Raw genomic sequence first — 21,765 nt, forward strand, 5'->3', positions numbered from 1 at the left:
TGCAGTATATGTGTGTCTGTCAGTCAGTTCACTCTGGTCAGTGTGTGACAGTGCTGACCCCTCTCTCTCCAGCTCTCTTGTGCACAGTCTGGGAAGTGACCATGACAGGGAGCTGAAAGACCCCAGTGAGTGTGATCGTAACGGAACACAGAAAGAGCACTGAACACACACACACACACACACACACACACACGTGTTTGTTTTTCTATCCTTGTGGGGACTTTCCATAGACATAATGATTTTTGTACTGTACAAACTATAGATTCTATCCCCTAACCCTAACCATACCCCTAAACCTAACCCTCACAAAAAACTTTCTACATTTTTACATTTTAGTATGTTAAGCCATTTGACTCATGGGGACTCTAGACAAAGTCCCCACATTTCACATTTATGGCATAATAACCTTATACCAGTTTGTAACCATAAAAAAGTCCCCATATATGACAAAAAACCTGTACACACACACACACACACACACACACACACACACACACACAGGCACTGAAGACACGCACAACGAGACACTGAACAAACACACTGTAACAATATCAACCACACCAATCCAGGAATATACACTACACTAGAAGTGGAAACTGTATATATATATATATATATATATATATAAAAAAAATTGTAGCCGCCCTCTCACTTATTAATTATTTAGACCAGACTTTTATATTATTAAAATGTATTTTTATTGAATCACTCACAACGCGTTTCGACACTACTGTGTCTTCATCAGGTAGTGTCAAAACAGTAGTGTCGATATATGAATTTTCTTTATATATTTTTGCTTTATTTGGGCCAGCACCTCATAGAAGTGAAGACGCTGTAGTGCACGGATGTTTTTAAGTTATATTCCTATATATACACAGTAATATGGACACAGTACAAAGTCACAGGACAGATGTATGTAATAGAATAGACAGTTCATATGTCAGCATTCCAGATAATACACAGCATTTGGCGGCTTGCAAATGTACAATACAAGCTGATCTGATGCACTACAAGCCATCGATAGTGCGAATGGTGGCTATTGTATATGTATTGTACTGTGTTGTGTGTGCAGTGTGATGGACTCCTGTGCGCCCCTCTAACCTGTGCCCCCTGCCCCTCCAGCTACAGCCCCGTGGTTCCAGCTACTGAAGCCCACACGCCAGAGAGCGACGGCCTTCCTTAACGAGCTGCCCAATACGCAGCACGACACCAGCTCCTTCGTGGTGGACGTCCATGCCTACACTGTGAGTGCCCACTGAACCGCATGCGTCTGTCTGTCTCTCTCTCTCTGGGTGTCATAGTGTGTGTAAGATAGAGAGGGAGTGTTTCAATGATTGATGTATTGATCAGCTGATTGATTGATTGATTGACAGGTGTATCTCTCTCTTCCAGAACACATTACAGTCCTTCACCGTCAGTGGAGTGTTTAAAGAAGGTGAGTGGGGCTGGACTGAGGGCGCGGCGGGACAGTATAGTGCTGAGCTAGACTACAGGAAATTATAGTGGACTATACAGTCTGAGGTCTCTTCTATTCTGCAGTGACTGGTACTAACTCTCCCTCTCCTCTTCTCTACCTCTCTCAGTGGACGGGGAGTGTCAGGACACTGTGAATGCATTCTCTCGCAAGTTCATCACTATCGCTGCAGCAAATGCTGGGTAAGAGCTCCACTCATCCCTCCATCTCTGCCCCTCATCCCTCCATCCTTCTCTCCAGGCTGTGCATAGTGAGTGATGAGCCCTCTCCGTCTTTCTCCCAGGCTCTGTATTCTGAGAGACATTGGAGGAGATCAAACGGGCGTTCGTTACGACCAGGCTCAGGCCGTCCAGCAGCCCCATGCTCACGCTGACCGCTGCCCAGCAAGAGATGCGCTCCATCTTCTGCCTGCAGTCCGGCATGAACCCGGAGTGGTCACAGAAGTGCGTAGTGCTGAAGCTGACTGCCGACCACACTGACCACTGCTCCACATTGATGTGCACACTAGTGTGTTCACAGCAGTGTGTGTTGATATATGCAGTAGTGTGTGTCCTGATGTGTCTTGTGTCTTGTTAACAGTAGTGTTTGTGTTGCAGGTGTCTGCAGGAGAACGAGTGGGATTTCGACAGAGCCGCACAGATCTTCAGCCAGTTCCAGGTCAGTCTCTCTTTTACACCCTCTCTCTTTTTCTCTCCCACGCTCTGTCTCTGTCTCTCCCTCTTGCTCACTCTCTCTCTCTCTCTCTCTCTCCCTCTTCCCCTTCAGGCTCAAGGGAAGATCCCAGACGTGGCTTTCGACATAAACATAAAAAAATTATTAATCAAGACTGTGTCTGCCGTGATCCTTCCACCGAACTCACGCTGCAGCCCCTCGTGGCTCTCTGGGCGTCTATATCACACTCAGCAGTGTGTGTGTGAAGTGGTTTCATGAATTCTCAGGATACACAGATGACGAAGTAACAAGTTTATCACAAAATAATAAATACAGGTGAACCCGGAGCCCTCCTCTCACACAAAGTGAAGAGAAGAACTCAGGATGGGAGCTGGAGAAGCCTTGTTGTATCTTCACATCTTCATACCTGGGCTGGAGTTGAATGACTTTGCTGGGATTCTTGGTCTTGGGTGTTTTGTGTTGACTGTTTTAAGTGCAGTATTATTACTATTATTTGATTATTTGAGTTCTCCTCAGGAGACAGCTGACCTTTGTGAAGAGCAGTTCTCTCATGGTCTCCACTTCATCACTGCAATACCAATCCATTTTAAAGTGTGAGTCCAGGCATGTGGCCAACTGAAAGCATTTCATTGCTTCATACTTTGAAAGCCAAATCTCCAGGGCAAGCTTCATGGTCTCCACCATTTTGTTGTCTGACATTTCCGCTTTGGTTTCAATGGCATGGAAAAGACCTCAAACACATGTAATAAAATAATCAATCACCTCAATCAGTAGATCCAATATAATGTAGATAAGACAATACTGTAATATAACTCTATGCCACAAGAAGGTGCCCAATCACACGAAATGCTTATACTACTACTACTAATAATAATAATAATAATAATAATAATAATAATAATGATAATGATAATGATAATAGAGAGAAAGTTATATAGAGAGCGTACTTCCTAAGTCTTGATTATCACTTGTTAGTGATTCGACATTATATTTTTTACAATTAAAAATGACCACCCAAAGCTGAACTGATTTAATTGGATAAATTGGGTCTTATAAAGCAGGAAACTGTAAGTGAGAATTAGGGTTCTAGTTTTTGACAGATGCACTTGGACATAAGTAGTATGTATTTATTAGAAGACTGAGAGCACTGTCTTACAATTGGCACAAAATGTATATGATGCATATTACAATAAGTCCCAAAAATACACTGTATAACATATTTGCCATCCTAATGTTCATTCCTGCCAATCTACTCTCTTGTTGGTGGTTTTGTGTGCAATTTAGCTTTTCGAAGTGACAAGTCACATTGTATAAGCTCCCACAAAGCCGGCCTCACCATCTACATTTGTATTGGATTAAAAAGTATTCAGAATAGCACAATTTGAGATTGATTGTAATTCACACAGGGAAGGTAGTTAATATGATTAGGTGCTGTGAAATATTGGGCAACAATTGGAATTTGACACCAACACCCCTCTACACCTCTATCTATCTCCGTCTCTCTCTCACACACACACACACATGCACACAAAACACACACGCACACACACAACACACACACATTAAATTGGCATAATCTTGCTTTACAAGTAAAACTATTTTATTATTATTATTTTTTATTTCAATTGAGCATTAGGTTACTGTGACAACTTCAATACATCACAAAACATTTTCAAATACTCAGCTCAGTGCATTGAATCCCACACAAACCTATTCACATGTAGTGTCCAGTAAAGCACACTTTTGCAAAGCTGAAGGTTGTGAACACAATGGAGCCCTCTTCTCCAAGTCTTTATCAAGAAGAGTAAGATAATCATAAACCACTGACAGACAGTGTAGCCCCAGCGAGTTACAATGGCCGACATTCCCCCCATTGTGCAACATGAATAGCTGGCTAACGGGGTTACCTCAAGCTCTGCAGATATATCAGACCCACTATACACTTAGTGCTTCAACTCTTTTCACATAGCACATACAATTAATTACTTTTAAGCACATTTGTAATGTTAATTTCTTTTAAAAGGAAATACTGGTTCCCTCAGCAGCTATCACCCAAATGGAGACCTTGGAAGGAGACATCTGAATATATAGGATGAATTCTCTTATGGTATTGTGTATAAGAAAAACAAGCATATTGTTGTGATCTGGGACTGCGTGTGTCTGTCTGTCGGTTTTGAGTGTTGAGGGCAGTGTTGCCAGATGCTTTAAACCTCTAGATTTGGACCTAAACCATCTAAATATTTGTTTTTACAATATTGACATGAAATGATGGAAAACAACAGGTGTTGAGTGTTAATATGCAGTCATATGCAAATGAGCAGAATGCTGTGTAAACATAAATAATCTGCAGTGTATAAAGTAAATATATATACAAATTCATTCAAAAACAAAGACTAAATGTAGCACTAAACTAATTATACAAAAGGGAAAAACTAATTAAAATTCAACTCTAGATCAACAAATCAAATCCGTGACCAAATCAAAGACCATGGGATCGCATATGATAACACACAAATCGTTAAACAAAAAAGGTTATAAACACATTGACTACAATACCGATTAGTAAGACGAAGGTGAGTCTCTCATTAGTATTGTTAGTCAGACATTAAATAACTACGCAGGTTAGTATTTATGTCAGGTAACTTCTCGTTATATATATATCAGTCTCATTTACGTTTAGGTGCAGAGAAGGATCCTATCATTACTTGTTACCACAATTTCCCTTAACTGATTATTATTCAATGATTAAGGATAGGCAGGGCCACCAATAATCTAATGTCTATTAACGTGTGTCAGTTTCAGACTAAACAGTTAAACAGGAATGAGAAGATATTTCTCGGCGTTGACAGATTTTATTTCTAAAATTATCAACAAAACAGTTTAATGCAACACACATTTATATTTAAGAAAACTAAATGATATTACACATTCTAGAGTTATGAATCACAGATTAACATTTCTAATTGATTTCTCAAATGTCATGAATCATTAACTCCAAACTGTTAAACTTATCTGAACTTCGTCGCAGAGAGGCCTCTCTGGCTTCGGGCTCAGATAACAGCACACGGCACGAGGTCCGTGTGGTTTGGAACAAAGGCAGTCCGGTTCGGCTTTGTCCAAGAACTTCCACTCAGTCGATGCACCTGGAAGTTGGGGTTTCGCGAATGTAGAGTCTTTTCCAAACAGATTTTCCACTGGTTTGAAGGCTCCAAGGTTGTGCACAAAATCTTCTTGGCAAGCAGGGTCTCTCACCGTACTTATTTGAAGACAAAGTCTTTGAGGAAAGCAGGGCCCTGTTCGTTCCAAGGGTCGAGTTTCTTAAGACTCAAATAGCTATTTAAATGACTGACACTTTCGTATACAGTTGACTTAGTCAATTGTCCAGCTGTAAAACTCCACTGATCAGGTGGGCACAGGCGGGCAGCGCAGTCTGTAAAGTTCTTTATTTAATAAAGTCCTTTAAAAGAATTCTTCGTACGGCTCAATCTCCTTCTCCCAGTTTAACTCTTCTGTTGCCGGCAAAGACTTGGTTGGTTTCTGGTTCCGGTTCTGGCAACAGAGCTACAGGTTGAGCTGTGGCAGCGAGTTTCTGGTTCAGGTGAGAGAGAGAGAGAGACTGACTGTCCGCTGTTCCTTATAGTCTGTCAGATCAACAGGTGATTGGTCCCTGAGTTCTTGAGATTGGATTTCGGTTTCAGCCCCCAGTGTCCTATTGGAGGGGGGCTTGATTTATGACTGATGTCAATCCATGCCATCTTTTGGAAATGCCGGTTGGCCCGGGTTCGTAGCTCTATGTCGGGATTTCGGCTCTCGTCCACTTCAAAGAGTTTTTATCACCTACAGGCCCCTTTCTCCAGACATCTCATAGCAGAATTCCAAACTATTTGGCCTCTTCTTGGTGCCATCCTCCCCAAAACTGTCACTTTGATGCAAACCAGTTCCAAGCTGATGAGCTAAGGGAATCTGATAACTTTGGGGGGGAGAGGTCTTCTTTAGATCAGTGTTTCAGCTCAGAGCCCAAATGCTCTTATCCAAATACACCCAACATAACGCTACAGCATGGTCAAGTAGATATTTTTTCCAGGCACAGCATTGAACTTTACTAACCTTACAAAATGCCTGGAATTGCTCTCCTAGGATAGCTTGCCTGAAATTAATAAAAATAAAAATAATCATGAACTGCAAGTACATACATAATATGCAGTGTCTATTCTCAAGAAGCTCTGCATAGCCTTTATAGAACGCTATCCCCTGTAGAATGATCAAATCGGTTTCGGTTCAAACTAGGCTTACTTTAAAGGAGTGTAATCCACCTACACTGCTGTGAATTGGTCTTCATCACCCCAGTTTACTTAAAAGCTAATTATAATTAAGACCATTGACAGAATTTGCTAGACGAGGGCTTTTGGTCCTCCGACAGCTAATAATAAACCTCCTGACCAGGTACTGTATTGCGTTTGCCTGACAGTTAACTAGTCCACCTTGTATTGCTCTCTGCATCTCTGGGCTTCATGTCGTTAATATTGTTTGACTTGTAATTATTACACATTGGATTTTGATAGATGGAATCCTTGTAGTAATAATAATAGAGAGAAGACTAATACAATATAGACCACTAAGGTATTTGTGGACAGTAATCGAGTATGATTAAATACAGAATTCAGTAGTTTGTGTAATGTATCAACCCATGTAGTTCAACAGAGCTGCTTATACACACACACACACACACACACAACAGAACAATGCTGACTGTTTCTTCATTTTCCTTCTCTCTCTGGAAAGCACAAGCCCAGAAACAGATTGTATTTCCCCTTAATCTGTGATGCACTATTTCTAACAAGAACCCCAGGCGTTCATGCATATAAACACCCACAGTGCCCATTATAGGCTATGTGTGCCCAGGATACAGTATAATAACACATTGCAAGTAGATTTGAGTGCACCATTAGAGCAATGAGACAGCAGGGGCTTTTAGTTGAATAGTATATCTAGTGACATTCCTTGCAGGAGTTTGTAGTAGAATAATGACTAAAGTCACTGTAATCAGCAGAAGTCAAATCTGATCACCCATCTATTTGTATCAAAGCTCTGGGGAATTTATCTTTTTCACATCAGCTGCCAACTGACCATATTTCACACATATGACCCTAAGGTTGATGAAGTACAAGTGTCTATGGCAGCCTTTTGCAAAGGTCTATTTGTCCTGACTGTTGCACCAATCTGCATTTTAATAAAATCAGATTGTTTTTCCCTCTTTTTCAGAGCTTTATATTGTTACAATTGATTGATTGATTGATTTAAAACAGCAAAACAATGCACAGGGATGGCCTAGGAAGATATCCATTGAAAAGTGTAAACCGAATAAAAATAGAAAAAGTTGAAAATCGTGCAACTGGGTTGAGGGACAAATTACTGCCTTGAACAGCGGGATGATTGGGAAGACCGCAGCAGTGGCTAGTATTGACAGAGACATTATAGAATATTTGGAAATGCACAGTTCCCTGGAAAATAGGATTTGCCCACAGCTAAAGATTATGATTGAAAGCTTTGCATAGTATTGTGATCTGAATATCGGCATCACATTAACCACGACCTATAACAGCATGTGAACAGCCAGTCCTAAACCAGATATATTACTACACCACTTTGAATATAAAAACACTTTTTGCTGGTGATTTTAGAAAGAAAGATAAAACATAGTAAGGTCTACAACCAGCAACTGGTGAGGGATGCCCTTGCAACCAGTTCAGCTACATCCATTTACAACATGGACAGTATCAGTGTCACGATGTGCGGGACACGGGAACAGGGGGACCCAGCTGTGGTGCGTTGTGGAGGTTGTCAGTCAGGCGTGGGTCAAATACCGGCAGGACGGGGCAATCAAAGGCTGGGCAAAAGGGGTCATCATGGTCACAATCAAGGGTCGGGGGGTCAGGCGATCAGTCAAAGAGAGTCAGAGGTTGAAGTCGAGGGTCAAAGAAAGGGGTCAAGGTTTCAAGGTATAAACAAGGCACAAGCAAAACACTGCTTGTAGTACAACAAAACTTTACGAAGTCTGAGAGTTAGTGAAGGGTACATTTGTGGAGCAGAAAACCAGGTTGGGAGGTGCAGGGTGAATAGGAGCAGAGGGTGACTGAACAAGTGCACATGGTGTTAAGGTACAACCACTTCACCTGAAGTAAACCCTTCAGGTTCCCTGGACTAGGATAACCCAGAGCCGTCAGTGCAGGATGGTGGATCCTCCGCAGGAGACGAGCTCGGGAAGAAAAAAGTCACCGACACAATGCCAGATCGTTTGTCTTCAGTTTATTTCTGCCACAGCACACAGTTTTAAGAAGTCCGTTTCGGGGCAGGACATACTACAGATTTAGTTGCTAGGCAGACATGGAATGTGTCCGATATCATAACTCCTAACACACTCAAGACTTTCGGTTGACATGTCTGCACGGTTTGCCTAGCAGTAGATGACGTGGGACTCTATCTTATTTCTGGTTTGTCTGAAGAGCAGCATGTATATTGTTTATGTTGTGAGCTCTGAGTTGTTCCTCAAAATATAATATAAATATAGGGAGATTGTGGTTTGACATTTCCAAAATAGAGGTGAGGGGATGGCCGTGAGTTCAAGTGAATAGACTTTCACAGAAATAGTTATGCGCAAGTATGTTATTTATGTTATTTCTGCAATAATGACACAATTTCAGCCCTCCTTGCCAAGGCAACATTTCCAGTGAGATATGACAATGTTAACTCTGCAACTTCTGTTAAAGGCTAATCCTACAATAAGAATACAATACAATGAGTTACATGGATACAGTAGGTTAAATAATCAGTACACATGGGTTTCAGGAATGTTGATTGAATGATTGATTGATTGAAGCTGGGAGAAGTGACTTTTTAAGAAAAGGCGATGGTGACATCTAGTGGTGGAAAAGTGGAAGTGCGTAGATTGGGTTGGAGGAGTGCTGGACTGGAGCTGAGACAGTCAGCAACCCCCATTGAAAAACGTGTGACTTTGTGTGCTGCATGGTCTTTGAACTCCACACAACAGATTTTGCATCAAAAGCCTGGTTAGAAGAAAAAAGGACAGTTTTTATGTAGGGGTATTTGCTGCACTGAGGTCCAGTATAGTACACATTTAATTGACTTCGACGTAGACTGAGTAACTCTTGACCTGAGTTTCTTCCTCAATTTTACCATTTGGTCTCTCCCAGGTAGTCCACTTGGAGTCAAACTGGGGGAGAGGACAACTAAGTAAAATATACCTCAAAAGCTGTTGTACTTATTTTTTTCTCTTTTCAACAAAGAAACATTTCTGGGGGACTAACATTATCTTGCTGTCTATTTATATAAAAATAGGCAAGTACCTGCCAAAAGAATCCAGAAAAAAGAGGAGGACAATTAAAGCTACACCCTTCTCAGGTCCTCACAGCCCCCTGCACCCGCCAGAGTAAATCATTCCGCAATTTGGCTTAAGGAAATGTGCGTCTTTTTCAAAGTATTGATTTTAAACTATGATTCCAGGCATGGTTCATAAACTTACGTTTTATGTTTTGAAAGAATGTATTTACAGGATTGTTTGTTGTTTTTAAGTAGGAAGCATTTCATCGATTTGAGGTACTTTGGTGGCATCCTATGGCTCAATTCTGAAATACACTTCAGCTCAGTTTCGACATGCACATTTGTAAACACTGTAGAAACACCACAAAATCGCAACCTTTGAGATGAAAGCAGCATAATGTTTATTCTGGTAGGTATCCACATTATTTAATTGAACAATATATAGTTTAGATTGAGAGACAGAGTTGAGCAATCCATAGAGAAAACAGAAAATTACGGTATCATAATTTACAGAGGGACACACATTTATCTATCAAGTGGGAAAAACAAGGCATGTTTTTGAGAGATTTCAATGGAAGTGTTTGACTGTTTAATCTCATGAGGGACATCACTCAGGTGTATTGTGACAATGTACACTGTCAGCAGTGCTACAATTCCTGCAGATTCTTCCTGAGCAGCATACACGGAATCCGTCCCTTCCTCACCGACTACTGGACTCAGCAGCTCGTCCAGTCACTGGTCCTCTCCCCTCTGGACTACTGCAACTCCCTCCTGGCCGGCCTGCCTGCATCTACTACCCGCCGCTCCAGCTCATCCAGAACTCTGCGGCTCGTCTAGTGTCTCTCTGCCCCGATTCACACACGCTACTCCACTGCTCCGCTCCCTCCACTGGCTCCCGATAGCGGCACGCATTCAGTTCAAGACATTGACCCTCACCTACCACTGTCTCGACCACACTGCACCAAGCTACCTTCAGACACTCGTCTCTCCATACATCCCCTCCAGACCACTGCACTCCTCCAGTGCCACAAGACTAACTCTGCCTCCTCTCTACTCTCCTTCCTCCAGAGCCGCTCCTTTTCATCCCTGGCCCCCAAATGGTGGAACAACCTTCCCACCGAAGTCAAAACAGCAGAGTCCTTGACCTCATTCCGGCGCTTACTCAAGACACATCTTTTCAGTCAGTACTTATAATATTAGTCTTTTTAATCCCTGTTAGATAGCACTTCATAGCATTTTATCATGCTTCTTTCGCTACTAATACTTGTATTATTGATTGATTTTCCCCATTGGTCCCTTTCCCGTAGCCCTTGACTTTGACCTAACATCTTGACAGCACTTAGCTTTTACTTTCCAGGATGTAGGACCTCACTTACTGTACTTGCTTGTGTAAACTGGAAGTTGTAAAATGTATTATATTTTGAATTGCTCTGTTTAATGTAAATTTGAATTTGTAATGTTTGATGTATGTACTTAACTGTATTGTTGCACTTTGTATTGCACTTATATTGTAAGTTGCCCTGGATAAGGCCATCTGCCAAGAAATAAAAATAATAATAATAAAGTATAAAACACCAGAACCAGTAGCTGTACTGTGAGTCTCAGGCTGGCTCTCACTGTGTGTTGAGTCTCTCAGAGTCTATCCAATCAGCGCTCTCAAGCTGTTGACCAATGACGCGGACCTAAGGCTAGAACCTGCCCCTAGCCGAAACGGGGCGTGGTTTGGGCATAAATGAGTTAGAAGAATAAAAATAGACGCATATCCGGCAGCTGTCCACGACTTCCACCCCAGCAGTCTGTCATGGCTGCATGGTCACTGCGTTCAGTGTCCGGCTGCATACCTCGCAGGCTGTCAGTGTGCGCATTCCATGAAGTGAAATAAAAAAAATAAAAAACGTAAAAGTGGTGCGTGCATATGTATTAACCCCCTTTGCTATGAAGCCCCTAAATAAGATCTGGTGCAAACAATTACCTTCAGAAGTTACATAATTAGTTCATTAAAGTTCACCTGTGTGCAATCTAAGTGTCACATGATCTGCCACATGATCTCAGTATATATACACCTGTTCTGAAAGGCCCCAGAGGCCCCCGAGAACATTGGCCCCTGCCGAGGGAAAAACATCCCCACAGCATGATTCTGCCACCACCAGAATCATGCTGTTGGGATGTTTTTCCATCGGCAGGGACTGGGAAACTGGTCAGAATTGAAGGAATGATGGATGGCGCTAAATGCAGGGATGTTCTTGAGGGAAACCTGTTTCAGTCTTCCAGAGATTTGAGACTGGGACGGAGGTTCATCTTCCAGCAGGACGGACAATGACTGTTTTTTGTTTTATTTCTTGTTTGTTTCACAATAAAAAAATATGTTGCATCTTCAAAGTGGTAGACATATTGTGTAAATCAAATGATACAAACCCCAAAATCCATTTTAATTCCAGGTTGTAAGGCAGCAAATTAGGAAAAATGACAAGGGGCGTGAATACCTTCGCAAAGGCACAGTATATGTCCGCCTGGCAGCTCCCTCAGTGATCAATAAAATGAAGTTTACACTACTAGACGCAAAGCACAGCCTGCGCACTATTGGGCTCCGATTGTGTCATTTATAATTCTACCACTGGTCGACATAAAGGGTACAGACCCAAGTGCAGAGAAGAAAAGGATGGTCAAGACAAGTGAGTGGTCAGAGGCCGGCAACTAGGACAGAGGAGGCAGGAGATGTGGTCAGTAACCTGGCAAAAGGTTGAGAGATCTAGCAAACTGGATTAGTAGAGGAGGGGCAAGACTAGGATTAAAAAGCAGCAAACTGTGAAAAGTGTAGTGGTAGATTTATCTAGTGGTAAATTTGGCAAAGGGTATGGAAGAACTCATGACCATAATCTCAAGAACGAAAGCACTTGTATATGTAAATACAATTATTTTTCCTGGACATAATGCAGACTCGGGTGTTCATTCCGTCCACAGAATGTGGCAGGGTGGCAGCCAGATGGGTGCAGCAGCTCCAGTGTCGATGTGGTGTTGCACTAGCCCTGTGTGTCCGTTGTTGCTTTCACTTTCGGGAAAGACATCGCAACATTCCTCCACTAGGTGACGCATGGCTCCCGCTTGTTCCTCGTTCAGGCAGCAGCTCCCTCGCTCACACATCTGCGTCACTGCCGGCGTCATATGAGTAGCAGGAGCATAGTGTGGCTTTCTTCGCTGGGATCTCACTAACCCGACGTGAAGCTGCTGTCCTTGGGGCCCTATTATCAGCCTGTCCTGGCCCTGGTCCAGGCAGCACTGAGTAGTAGACAGAAAACCAAGGCCCAGGATCCTTTTGACTTCCACATCAGCAACCCAGGCTTCATGCGCGACTGACAGCTCCCCGAGACTAAACTTCAGAGCCACAGCCCCGTCACTGGAGCCGGTTTGCCTGTTGCTGTAAGCAGTTCTCCATCCACAGGGCGCAGCCTATTTCTCCATCTCTGACCGCCTCTGTGCAGCACATCAGCACACAAGACCGTGCCTGAGGCTCCTGTGTCGATGAGGCCCTGACAGTAGATGTCTCCTACGCAACAGCACTTGTAATATTAGTCGGTCAAATCACACACACCCCCACCTCCACACACACAGTTCTGAAACGAATCCTTGACACGCATTAATGGGGTATTCCACCGAAAATCCATACTTCCTCAGGTTATTCTATAAGTAGAAACACATTGTGTGGAGTGAGTTTCTTATGTCCAGCTCATTCTATTTACCAGAAATCAGAGATCGAATGATTATGTCTTTCAAAAAGTGTGTGTGGGGGCAATTTGACATGCCCCCCACCCCTTAAATTATGCCTATGCCTCATATAACTATGTTATCTATCATGTTTGGATTTATTCTTCTCAATCCAAAGAGAAACAGGATTCAACTGTTTCTTTGTGTGAAATGCCCAAGGTAGTCTAACAACTGATTGCTTGGCACATGTAGTTCTGTACTGGCATCGTGGGCACCACTACATTTACATATATTGTGTGTCAATGACAAACAAAGTCCCAGTCAAACACGTTTATTATGTATTTTTCAAAACCACCTTTAATCATTTAAAACAGAGACGCTTGGTGAGAATCCATTTGAATAATTTTGGTTGTAGACAATGTAAAGTTACTACATTATGTGTGTATTTGATGTAATTGTGTTTACATACATTACCAGCCTAAATGTTTCCGGTTTGTATTGAAATGTACACAGTTTAATGTCTCAATGGAACTCAAAAATTGTTCAGAAAGTTCTTCCCAACAATGTTGCAGAAGTTCCCACAAATGTTTTTCACTTTCATTTTGCTTTCACCCTTCTGTCCAGTTCATCCCATGTTTTGGGTCATTATCTTGCTGTAGCATGAACCCCTGACCAACTAGGTGTATACCATTTTTGCATGTTGCTGCAAAATGCTGGGGTAGCCGTTTTGGTTCAGGGTGCCACTCACTCTGTGCAAGTCGCCGACCTTACAGTGTAAATGCAGTGACACACACACACACACAGCTTTAGACCCAGTGAGTCGTACATACAGACACACACTCTCGCACACTGACACACACACACACACAGAGCCCCTCCAGGACAGTGTGGCTCAGGCCTTCACACATACAGAGACCCTCCAGGGATGGTGTGGGGTGCCCCCTGCTGGCTGTGTAGCTGCTCCCTGTCTCTCAGTCCCACCTGTTAAAGGACAGCTGAGTCACATAGGGAATTGCACACATAATGATACACACAGAGACACACACATACTCACACACAGACTCACACAAACACACAGACACACACACTCTAAAACACACAGACCCACCTATACACACACTCACAGACACTGACACAGTCACAGACACAATTAGCAGATCATCTGTCCGTGCAACAGTGACGCAATGACTGGCAGCACTGTGCTGGATGCTGTGTACAGTGACTGGTCAGGGAATGTGTGTCCAGACTCACGGGGACAGTGTGCAGCTCTTCAGCACTGAGGGAGTGTCCAGATGGAGCCGGAGAGACAGCAGTCTCTAACACACATCCCAGAGACAGATACAGATGGACAGAGAGAGAGAGACAGACAGAGAGAGAGAGACAGACAGAGAGAGAGATACAGCTGGCAGGGAGGGCTGCGGGTTGGGTGCCTGTATATCTGTCAGCCCAGTCCAGCACTGTAGTATCACAACAAACTGCATCAGTGCTGTCAGTGTGTCAGTGTGGTGCAGTGTGTTACTCACTCTGTGCTGGTAGTGTGTCAGTGTGGTGCACTGTGTTACGCAGTGTGTGCTGTCAGTGTGGTGCAGTGTGTTACTCACTGTGTGCTGGTAGTGTGTCAGTGTGGTGCAGTGTGTTACTCACTGTGTGCTTCAGTGTGTCAGTGTGGTGCAGTGTGTTACTCACCGGTTACTCTCAGTGTGACAGCGCTGCTGCGTTCTGCTCCAGACTGACACCAGTACACTCCACTGTCAGACTCTGAGGTGTATCTGATGACGCAGCCGTCTGCAGTTGTTTCTTCCCTGTGAGACGAGCAGCCTGGCTCCACCTGCCCTTTTGTGTAGCGCTTCACTGTCCACCCAGCAGAGCCCCCCGGCCCCCCACACTTCAGAGTGACCACACTGCCTGTAAAGTGCTGAACTCTGGGGGGATCCACAGTCAGACTGACCCGAGGCAGCAGCTCTGAGAGAGAGAGAGAGAGACAGACACAGTGAGGACAGTCCTCTCTCGGGACGCAGCCCTGATACTGACCACTGACACACAGCAGCCTGACAGCAGCGCTGCCTGACACTGACACACTGTAACACAGTAGCTGAGCGGTGCTGGTCCAGGACTGACCTGAGATGGAGAGATTGAGACCATCAGAGCGCTGAGAGACAAATGACTTGCTCCCCCTCATGCCCTCACACTGATACTGCCCCCCATCAGACACAGACACTGCAGTGATGGAGAGCCTGTCCCCGGTCATAGTGTGTCCATCAGTCTGGGACACCGCAGTGGGAGAGCCATCTCTGTACCAGCGGTATGTCCAGCCTGTAGGGGCCCCTGACAGCCCACACCTCAGAGACACTGGCTCCAGGGCGTACAGCTGCCTCCAGGGTGGCTCCACGGTCAGTGTGGCTGCAGGCCGGCCCTCTGGAGAACAAAGGACAGGAGGTGTGATTAGAGACAGATGTCACTGTAGAGCCCAGCAGCCCATTCACACACACACACACACACACACACACACACACACAGCAGCTCATTCACACACACACACACACACACACACACTGGACTCTGGACTGATGCAGTGCCTGTGTGTCCTTCATGGATACTAAGAACAGCACAATAAAGCAGCTGAGGACAACAAGGACACCAACAACAAAGACAATATATGCAGAGCTGTTGCCCTGGAGCTGGGCATGAAAGCTACAGATTCATTTGTCATATAAAAATCCCCACAGTTAGAGGACCCAGCTCCAGTCTGTGAAGTGCTGCTGTGTCTTGATCACGCTGTGTATCTGGTGTGGCTTTAACACATCCACTGTGCAATGCACAGGACAGACCAGCTCTCTGATGAGGGACTAAATGGTGTATCGGACACAGAGATGCAGTGACGGCCTTAACAGTGATGCAGTGACAGGCGGCACTGTGCCGGACGCTGGGCTGGACACTGGGCACAGACTTCAATGACTGGCCAGGGATTGAGTGTCCAGAGTGTCCAGGGACAGTGTGCGGCACTTCAGCACTGAGGGAGCGTCCAGACGGAGCCAGAGACACAGCAGCTTCAGACACACATGCAGCTGGAAGAGACGCAACACCTGACACAGCCCCTCACAGCAGCCCACCTGTCACCCACACAGCGTCACTCCATCTCTTCACACTCGTCCCCTCAGCCTGCGCCTCACACTGGTACAGTCCAGAGTCCCCTCTCGTCACTGCAGGGACGATGTGCTGACTCTGTGCAGCCGCTGCTCTCAGGGTCTCGGTGTCTCTGGTGAATGTGTAGCTCAGCTGTGTGTCAGCTCTGTGTGCCTCAGTGTCGCACTGCAGAGTCACTGTCTCTCCCTCCCACACTGACCCTGCAGGGCTGACTGTCAGAGTGGGCCTGGAGAACAGCTCTAGAGAGAGAGAGAGAGAGAGAGAGAGAGAGAGAGAGAGAGATGGTGAATTATGAATAAATAATATAGTCCTGCAGTCACAGAGATTAACACAGTCCAGAGTGTGTCCTATTAACACACTGCATCACTCACCTGACACTGTCAGAGTCACAGCCCTGCTGTACTGAGTGTAATGGGGTGCGTCTCCTCTCTCAGCTCTGCACCAGTACAGCCCTCTGTGTGTCCCAGTCACAGCGCTGATGGTGAAGTTGCCTCCAGCTCCGCTGCTGCTGTCAGAGAGGGGCTGCAGATAGACCCATCTGGCATTGTACCTCACATAGTCCAGTCCAGCCTTGCTCTGTCCAGTTCTGTAACAGTAATACCTCCAGCCTGTAGATGCCCCTGTAACCTCACAGTGCAGAGTCACTGAGTCTCCCTCGAATATCTGTCCCAGTGGAGAGACAGTCAGGACAGGCTGGGGCCGAACTCCTGTAACACAGAGCACACAGTCAGGACAGGCTGAGCTCCTGTAACACAGAGCACACAGTCAGGACAGGCTGAGCTCCTGTAACACAGAGCACACGGTCAGGACAGGCTGAGCTCCTGTAACACAGAGCACACAGTCAGGACAGGCCGAGTACCTGTAACACAGAGCACACAGTCAGGACAGGCTGGGCTGAGTCGACTCACCTGACACTGTCAGAGTCACTGGGCTGCTGCGGTCAGAGTGTGAAGGGTTTCCACTCCTCACTCCCTCACAGGTATAGTCTCCACTGTGGTAATAACTGTCAGAGCTGATGGTGTATCTGCCTTCATCTCGAGTGGAGGAGTCAGTCTGGTGGACCTGTGTCTCTCCTCTGTACCATCTGTACCTCCAGTCAGTGTCTCCTGCCCCCTGGACCTGACAGCGCAGAGTGACCGTCTCTCCAGTGAAGACAGATGTCCAGTCAGGCTGCAGGGTCAGCACAGCCCAGAGTCTCACTACACACACACACACACACACACACACACACACACACACACACACACACACACACCATAAGTAGTTATTAATCATAATCATAATTATCCTGTGTCTCTCACTGCAGTTCTGCCATCCACACCCACATGTGATCTGAACCAATTCAATTATTAATTTCTGGAGCTTTATTGGCATGACTGCTTGAGACAATATTGCCAAAGCAATGATAGAGTAGTCTATCAACAATTAACATAAATTAAGACAGAAGTCAATACAAGAAATAAAATGTACGAAAACATCACAATATAAATAAACTAATCAGCCACATTATAACATATATAAAGCATATTAAATTAATACATAGCTGTGTATGTGTGTGTGTATATACACTCACCTAAAGGATTATTAGGAACACCTGTTCAATTTCTCATTAATGCAATTATCTAACCAACCAATCACATGGCAGTTGCTTCAATGCATTTAGGGGTCCTAAATGTGGTCCTGGTCAAGACAATCTCCTGAACTCCAAACTGAATGTCTGAATGGGAAAGAAAGGTGATTTAAGCAATTTTGAGCGTGGCATGGTTGTTGGTGCCAGACGGGCCGGTCTGAGTATTTCACAATCTGCTCAGTTACTGGGATTTTCACGCACAACCATTTCTAGGGTTTACAAAGAATGGTGTGAAAAGGGAAAAACATCCAGTATGCGGCAGTCCTGTGGGCGAAAATGCCTGGTTGATGCTAGAGGTCAGAGGAGAATGGGCCGACTGATTCAAGCTGATAGAAGAGCAACTTTGACTGAAATAACCACTCGTTACAACCGAGGTATGCAGCAAAGCATTTGTGAAGCCACAACACGTACAACCTTGAGGCGGATGGGCTACAACAGCAGAAGACCCCACCGGGTACCACTCATCTCCACTACAAATAGGAAAAAGAGGCTACAATTTGCACAAGCTCACCAAAATTGGACAGTTGAAGACTGTAAAAATGTTGCCTGGTCTGATGAGTCTCGATTTCTGTTGAGACATTCAGATGGTAGAGTCAGAATTTGGCGTAAACAGAATGAGAACATGGATCCATCATGCCTTGTTACCACTGTGCAGGCTGGTGGTGGTGGTGTAATGGTGTGGGGGATGTTTTCTTGGCACACCTTAGGCCCCTTAGTGCCAATTGGGCATCGTTTAAATGCCACGGCCTACCTGAGCATTGTTTCTGACCATGTCCATCCCTTTATGACCACCATGTACCCATCCTCTGATGGCTACTTCCAGCAGGATAATGCACCATGTCACAAAGGTCGAATCATTTCAAATTGGTTTCTTGAACATGACAATGAGTTCACTGTACTAAACTGGCGCCCACAGTCACCAGATCTCAACCCAATAGAGCATCTTTGGGATGTGGTGGAACGGGAGCTTCGTGCCCTGGATGTGCATCCCACGAATCTCCATCAACTGCAAGATGCTATCCTATCAATATGGGCCAACATTTCTAAAGAATGCTTTCAGCACCTTGTTGAATCAATGCCACGTAGAATTAAGGCAGTTCTGAAGGCGAAAGGGGGTCAAACACAGTATTAGTATGGTGTTCCTAATAATCCTTTAGGTGAGTGTATATTATATATATATACAGTGAGGGAAAAAAGTATTTGATCCTCTGCTGATTTTGTACATTTGCCCAATGACAAAGAAATGATCAGTCTATAATTTTAATGGTAGGTGTATTTTAACAGTGAGAGACAGAATAACAACAACAAAATCCAGAAAAACGCATTTCAAAAAAGTTATAAATTGATTTGCATGTTAATGAGTGAAATAAGTATTTGATCCCCTATTAATCAGCAAGATTTCTGGCTCCCAGGTGTCTTTTATACAGGTAACAAGCTGAGATTAGGAGCACTCCCTTTAAGAGAGTGCTCCTAATCTCAGCTCATTACCTGTATAAAAGACACCTGTCCACAGAAGCAATCAATCAATCAGATTCCAAACTCTCCACCATGGCCAAGACCAAAGAGCTGTCCAAGGATGTCAGGGACAAGATTGTAGACCTACACAAGGCTGGAATGGGCTACAAGACCATCGCCAAGCAGCTGGGTGAGAAGGTGACAACAGATGGTGCGATAATGCACCCATACATTTTCAAAATATTTTTTTCAAATTACCATAAAATCCTTCATCAGACTTCAGACAAAAAACAAATGTGTTTATTTGGTTTTACAGTCATTATTATATTTACCATAGTTGTTTTAACATAGTTATGGTGTTTGAATTTTCCGCTGGGTGCTTCCTGGATATCAGGAAGCAAAAACTGTCTCCAAATGACAAGCAGGCTCAGATCACAGAACAAGCTACAGAAATTAGTGAAAGACGCTCCTTAGACAATGCTGGATAAAACTGAAACTATACAGAATATTTATCAAACTATTTTAAACCCTACATCGTGTTGTGGCTGGGATTCGTACTGCAATACTTTTACAGACACAGTAAATAGGTTACACTTTTGAGGGCATTTAAAATGCATGTAAGGCAGGAACATGTAACCTTTATCAACCGCAGTCCTGTCCGCTGTATTAAAATGATATTGTGGCGATCCTGGCAGGAGTCTGCAGGGCGAGTGTGTGTGTGTGTGTGTGTGTGTGTCAGTGTGTGTATTACTGCATGTTTGTGTGTGTGTGTGTGTGTGTGTGTGTGTGTGTATATATGTGTGTCAGTGTGAGTGTGGGTCAGTGTGTGTGTGTGTGTGTGTGTGTGTGTCAGTGTGTGTATTACTGCATGTTTGTGTGTGTGTGTCAGTGTGTGTGTGTGTGTGTGTGTGTGTGTGTCAGTGTGTGTATTACTGCATGTTTGTGTGTGTGTGTGTGTGTGTGTGGCTGCTCTCTTACCTTCAGTCTGTCCAGGGCTGATGGCAGCACTGAGCACTGAAACACAATAAACACCAGTCAGAGTGTATAGTACACAAGTCAGAGTATACACAGTGCCTATAGAAAGTCTACACCACCTTGAAAATTACTCACATTTTGCTGTGTCAGTGCCTCAGAGTTTCATGCTTTTAAGAATATTTCCCCACTTACCCGCACACCATAATTCACACTGTTAAGGGGAAAATGTTTTATTATGAAAAAATATCTGAAATCTCATACTTGGATAACTCTCTACCCCCGTGAGTTCATATTTGCTGGAAGCACCTTTGGCAGAAGTTACAGCTGTGAGTCTGTGGGGATCAGTCTCTACTCTGCACACCTAGATTTGGTAAGATTTGACTATTTTTCTTTACTAAAATGTTCAAGCTCTGTCCAGTTCCTTGGGGAGCGTTGATGGACAGCGATCTTCAAGTCATGCCACACATTTCAGATTGGATTGAGGTTGGGACTCTGACTGGCCCACTCGGCGCTTTTCCACCGGCATGGTGCTGGTGCTGATACAGGAGGCGGAGCCTAATCTGGAACCATTTCCACCACAAACAAAATGGTTCTCGGCCGCCAAAAACAGCTCCATGCCGGCACCATAAACCTGCTGGTCTGGAACCAAGGAACCCGTGACACCAGGGGATGGGGGCGGGGTAACCCAGAGGAAAGAAATATTCAAAATAAGATCGCCTCTTAATCTCATGAACTTCTCCTAGATATAGCTGAGTCCTATTTGAAATCAGTGTGAGATTTAAAACATTTTCTCATATTTCTGCTCCAGAGAAACAACCCTTGGATTGTTACTCTGATCAGAACATTAGCTCTTAAATTCTTCTTAAATTTAATCTCAAATTAATCTTTCCTCATGTATGTCTATCATCCAAAAATTTGAAAAATACTACATTCAAAACCAAACTATGCTGCAACTCTTAATGCCTCATATGTATACGACTTATCTCACCCAAGTCTTAGCTGAATAACCTTTCAAGAGAAAAGTGTAAAACAGTTATGGTTAATCTGTAATGGTTCCCTAGCCTTGACCCTCTATCCCCACTAGAGGCCGCCATTGTTCCCCTGCCTTTCCCTTCTCTTCTCACTGCTTTCATCTGTAACTCTTACAGTTAACATTCCTCCACACCATCTTCCTTTCCTCTGCTCACATTGGCCCTGCCCCTGCCTTCCCAGTTTCTGCTTCCCTTCTTAAACCCCTCACTGCCCTCACTCGAGGCGAAGTGTCGTCAGTTCCACCAGCTTCACCTAGCCCTGTGCGCCCTGTGACTCAGCCTTCCCGTTTCTGACCATCGCTCGTGACCTCGACTACATCCTTGTCTAGCCCTTTTGTCCTGCC

At 44.3% G+C, this 21,765-nt stretch overlaps 1 protein-coding gene across 1 annotated transcript; it reads right to left on the minus strand.

Annotated features, from left to right (window-relative positions):
* Window positions 1–13,543: 13,543 nt before the first annotated feature.
* Window positions 13,544–20,916, minus strand: LOC136768045 (Fc receptor-like protein 5). The gene is made up of 8 exons (XM_066722099.1): window positions 20,856–20,916; window positions 20,394–20,429; window positions 17,239–17,529; window positions 16,702–17,037; window positions 16,297–16,569; window positions 15,305–15,601; window positions 14,873–15,148; window positions 13,544–14,167 (listed from the first exon to the last, which is right to left on the minus strand). Exons 1-8 carry the CDS (start codon window positions 20,914–20,916, stop codon window positions 14,079–14,081), a joined length of 1,659 nt encoding a protein of 552 aa, XP_066578196.1. The 3' UTR covers window positions 13,544–14,078.
* Between the last annotated feature and the right edge of the window lie 849 nt (window positions 20,917–21,765).

Source organism: Amia ocellicauda, chromosome 14 (assembly GCF_036373705.1).
Source record: "Amia ocellicauda isolate fAmiCal2 chromosome 14, fAmiCal2.hap1, whole genome shotgun sequence".
NCBI classification, from domain to species: Eukaryota; Metazoa; Chordata; class Actinopteri; order Amiiformes; family Amiidae; genus Amia; species Amia ocellicauda.

Coding starts and splice junctions, on each gene's coding strand:
- LOC136768045 (XM_066722099.1), bottom strand. CDS start 20,916: ATGCCGGTGGAAAAGCGCCGAGTGGGCCAGTCAGAGTCCCAACCTCAA. Junction 17,038..17,238: donor AGTGACTCTGACAGTGTCAG/GTGAGTCGACTC, acceptor TCTGTGTTACAG/GAGTTCGGCCCCAGCCTGTC. Junction 14,168..14,872: donor TGTCACACTGAGAGTAACCG/GTGAGTAACACA, acceptor GTCCTTTAACAG/GTGGGACTGAGAGACAGGGA.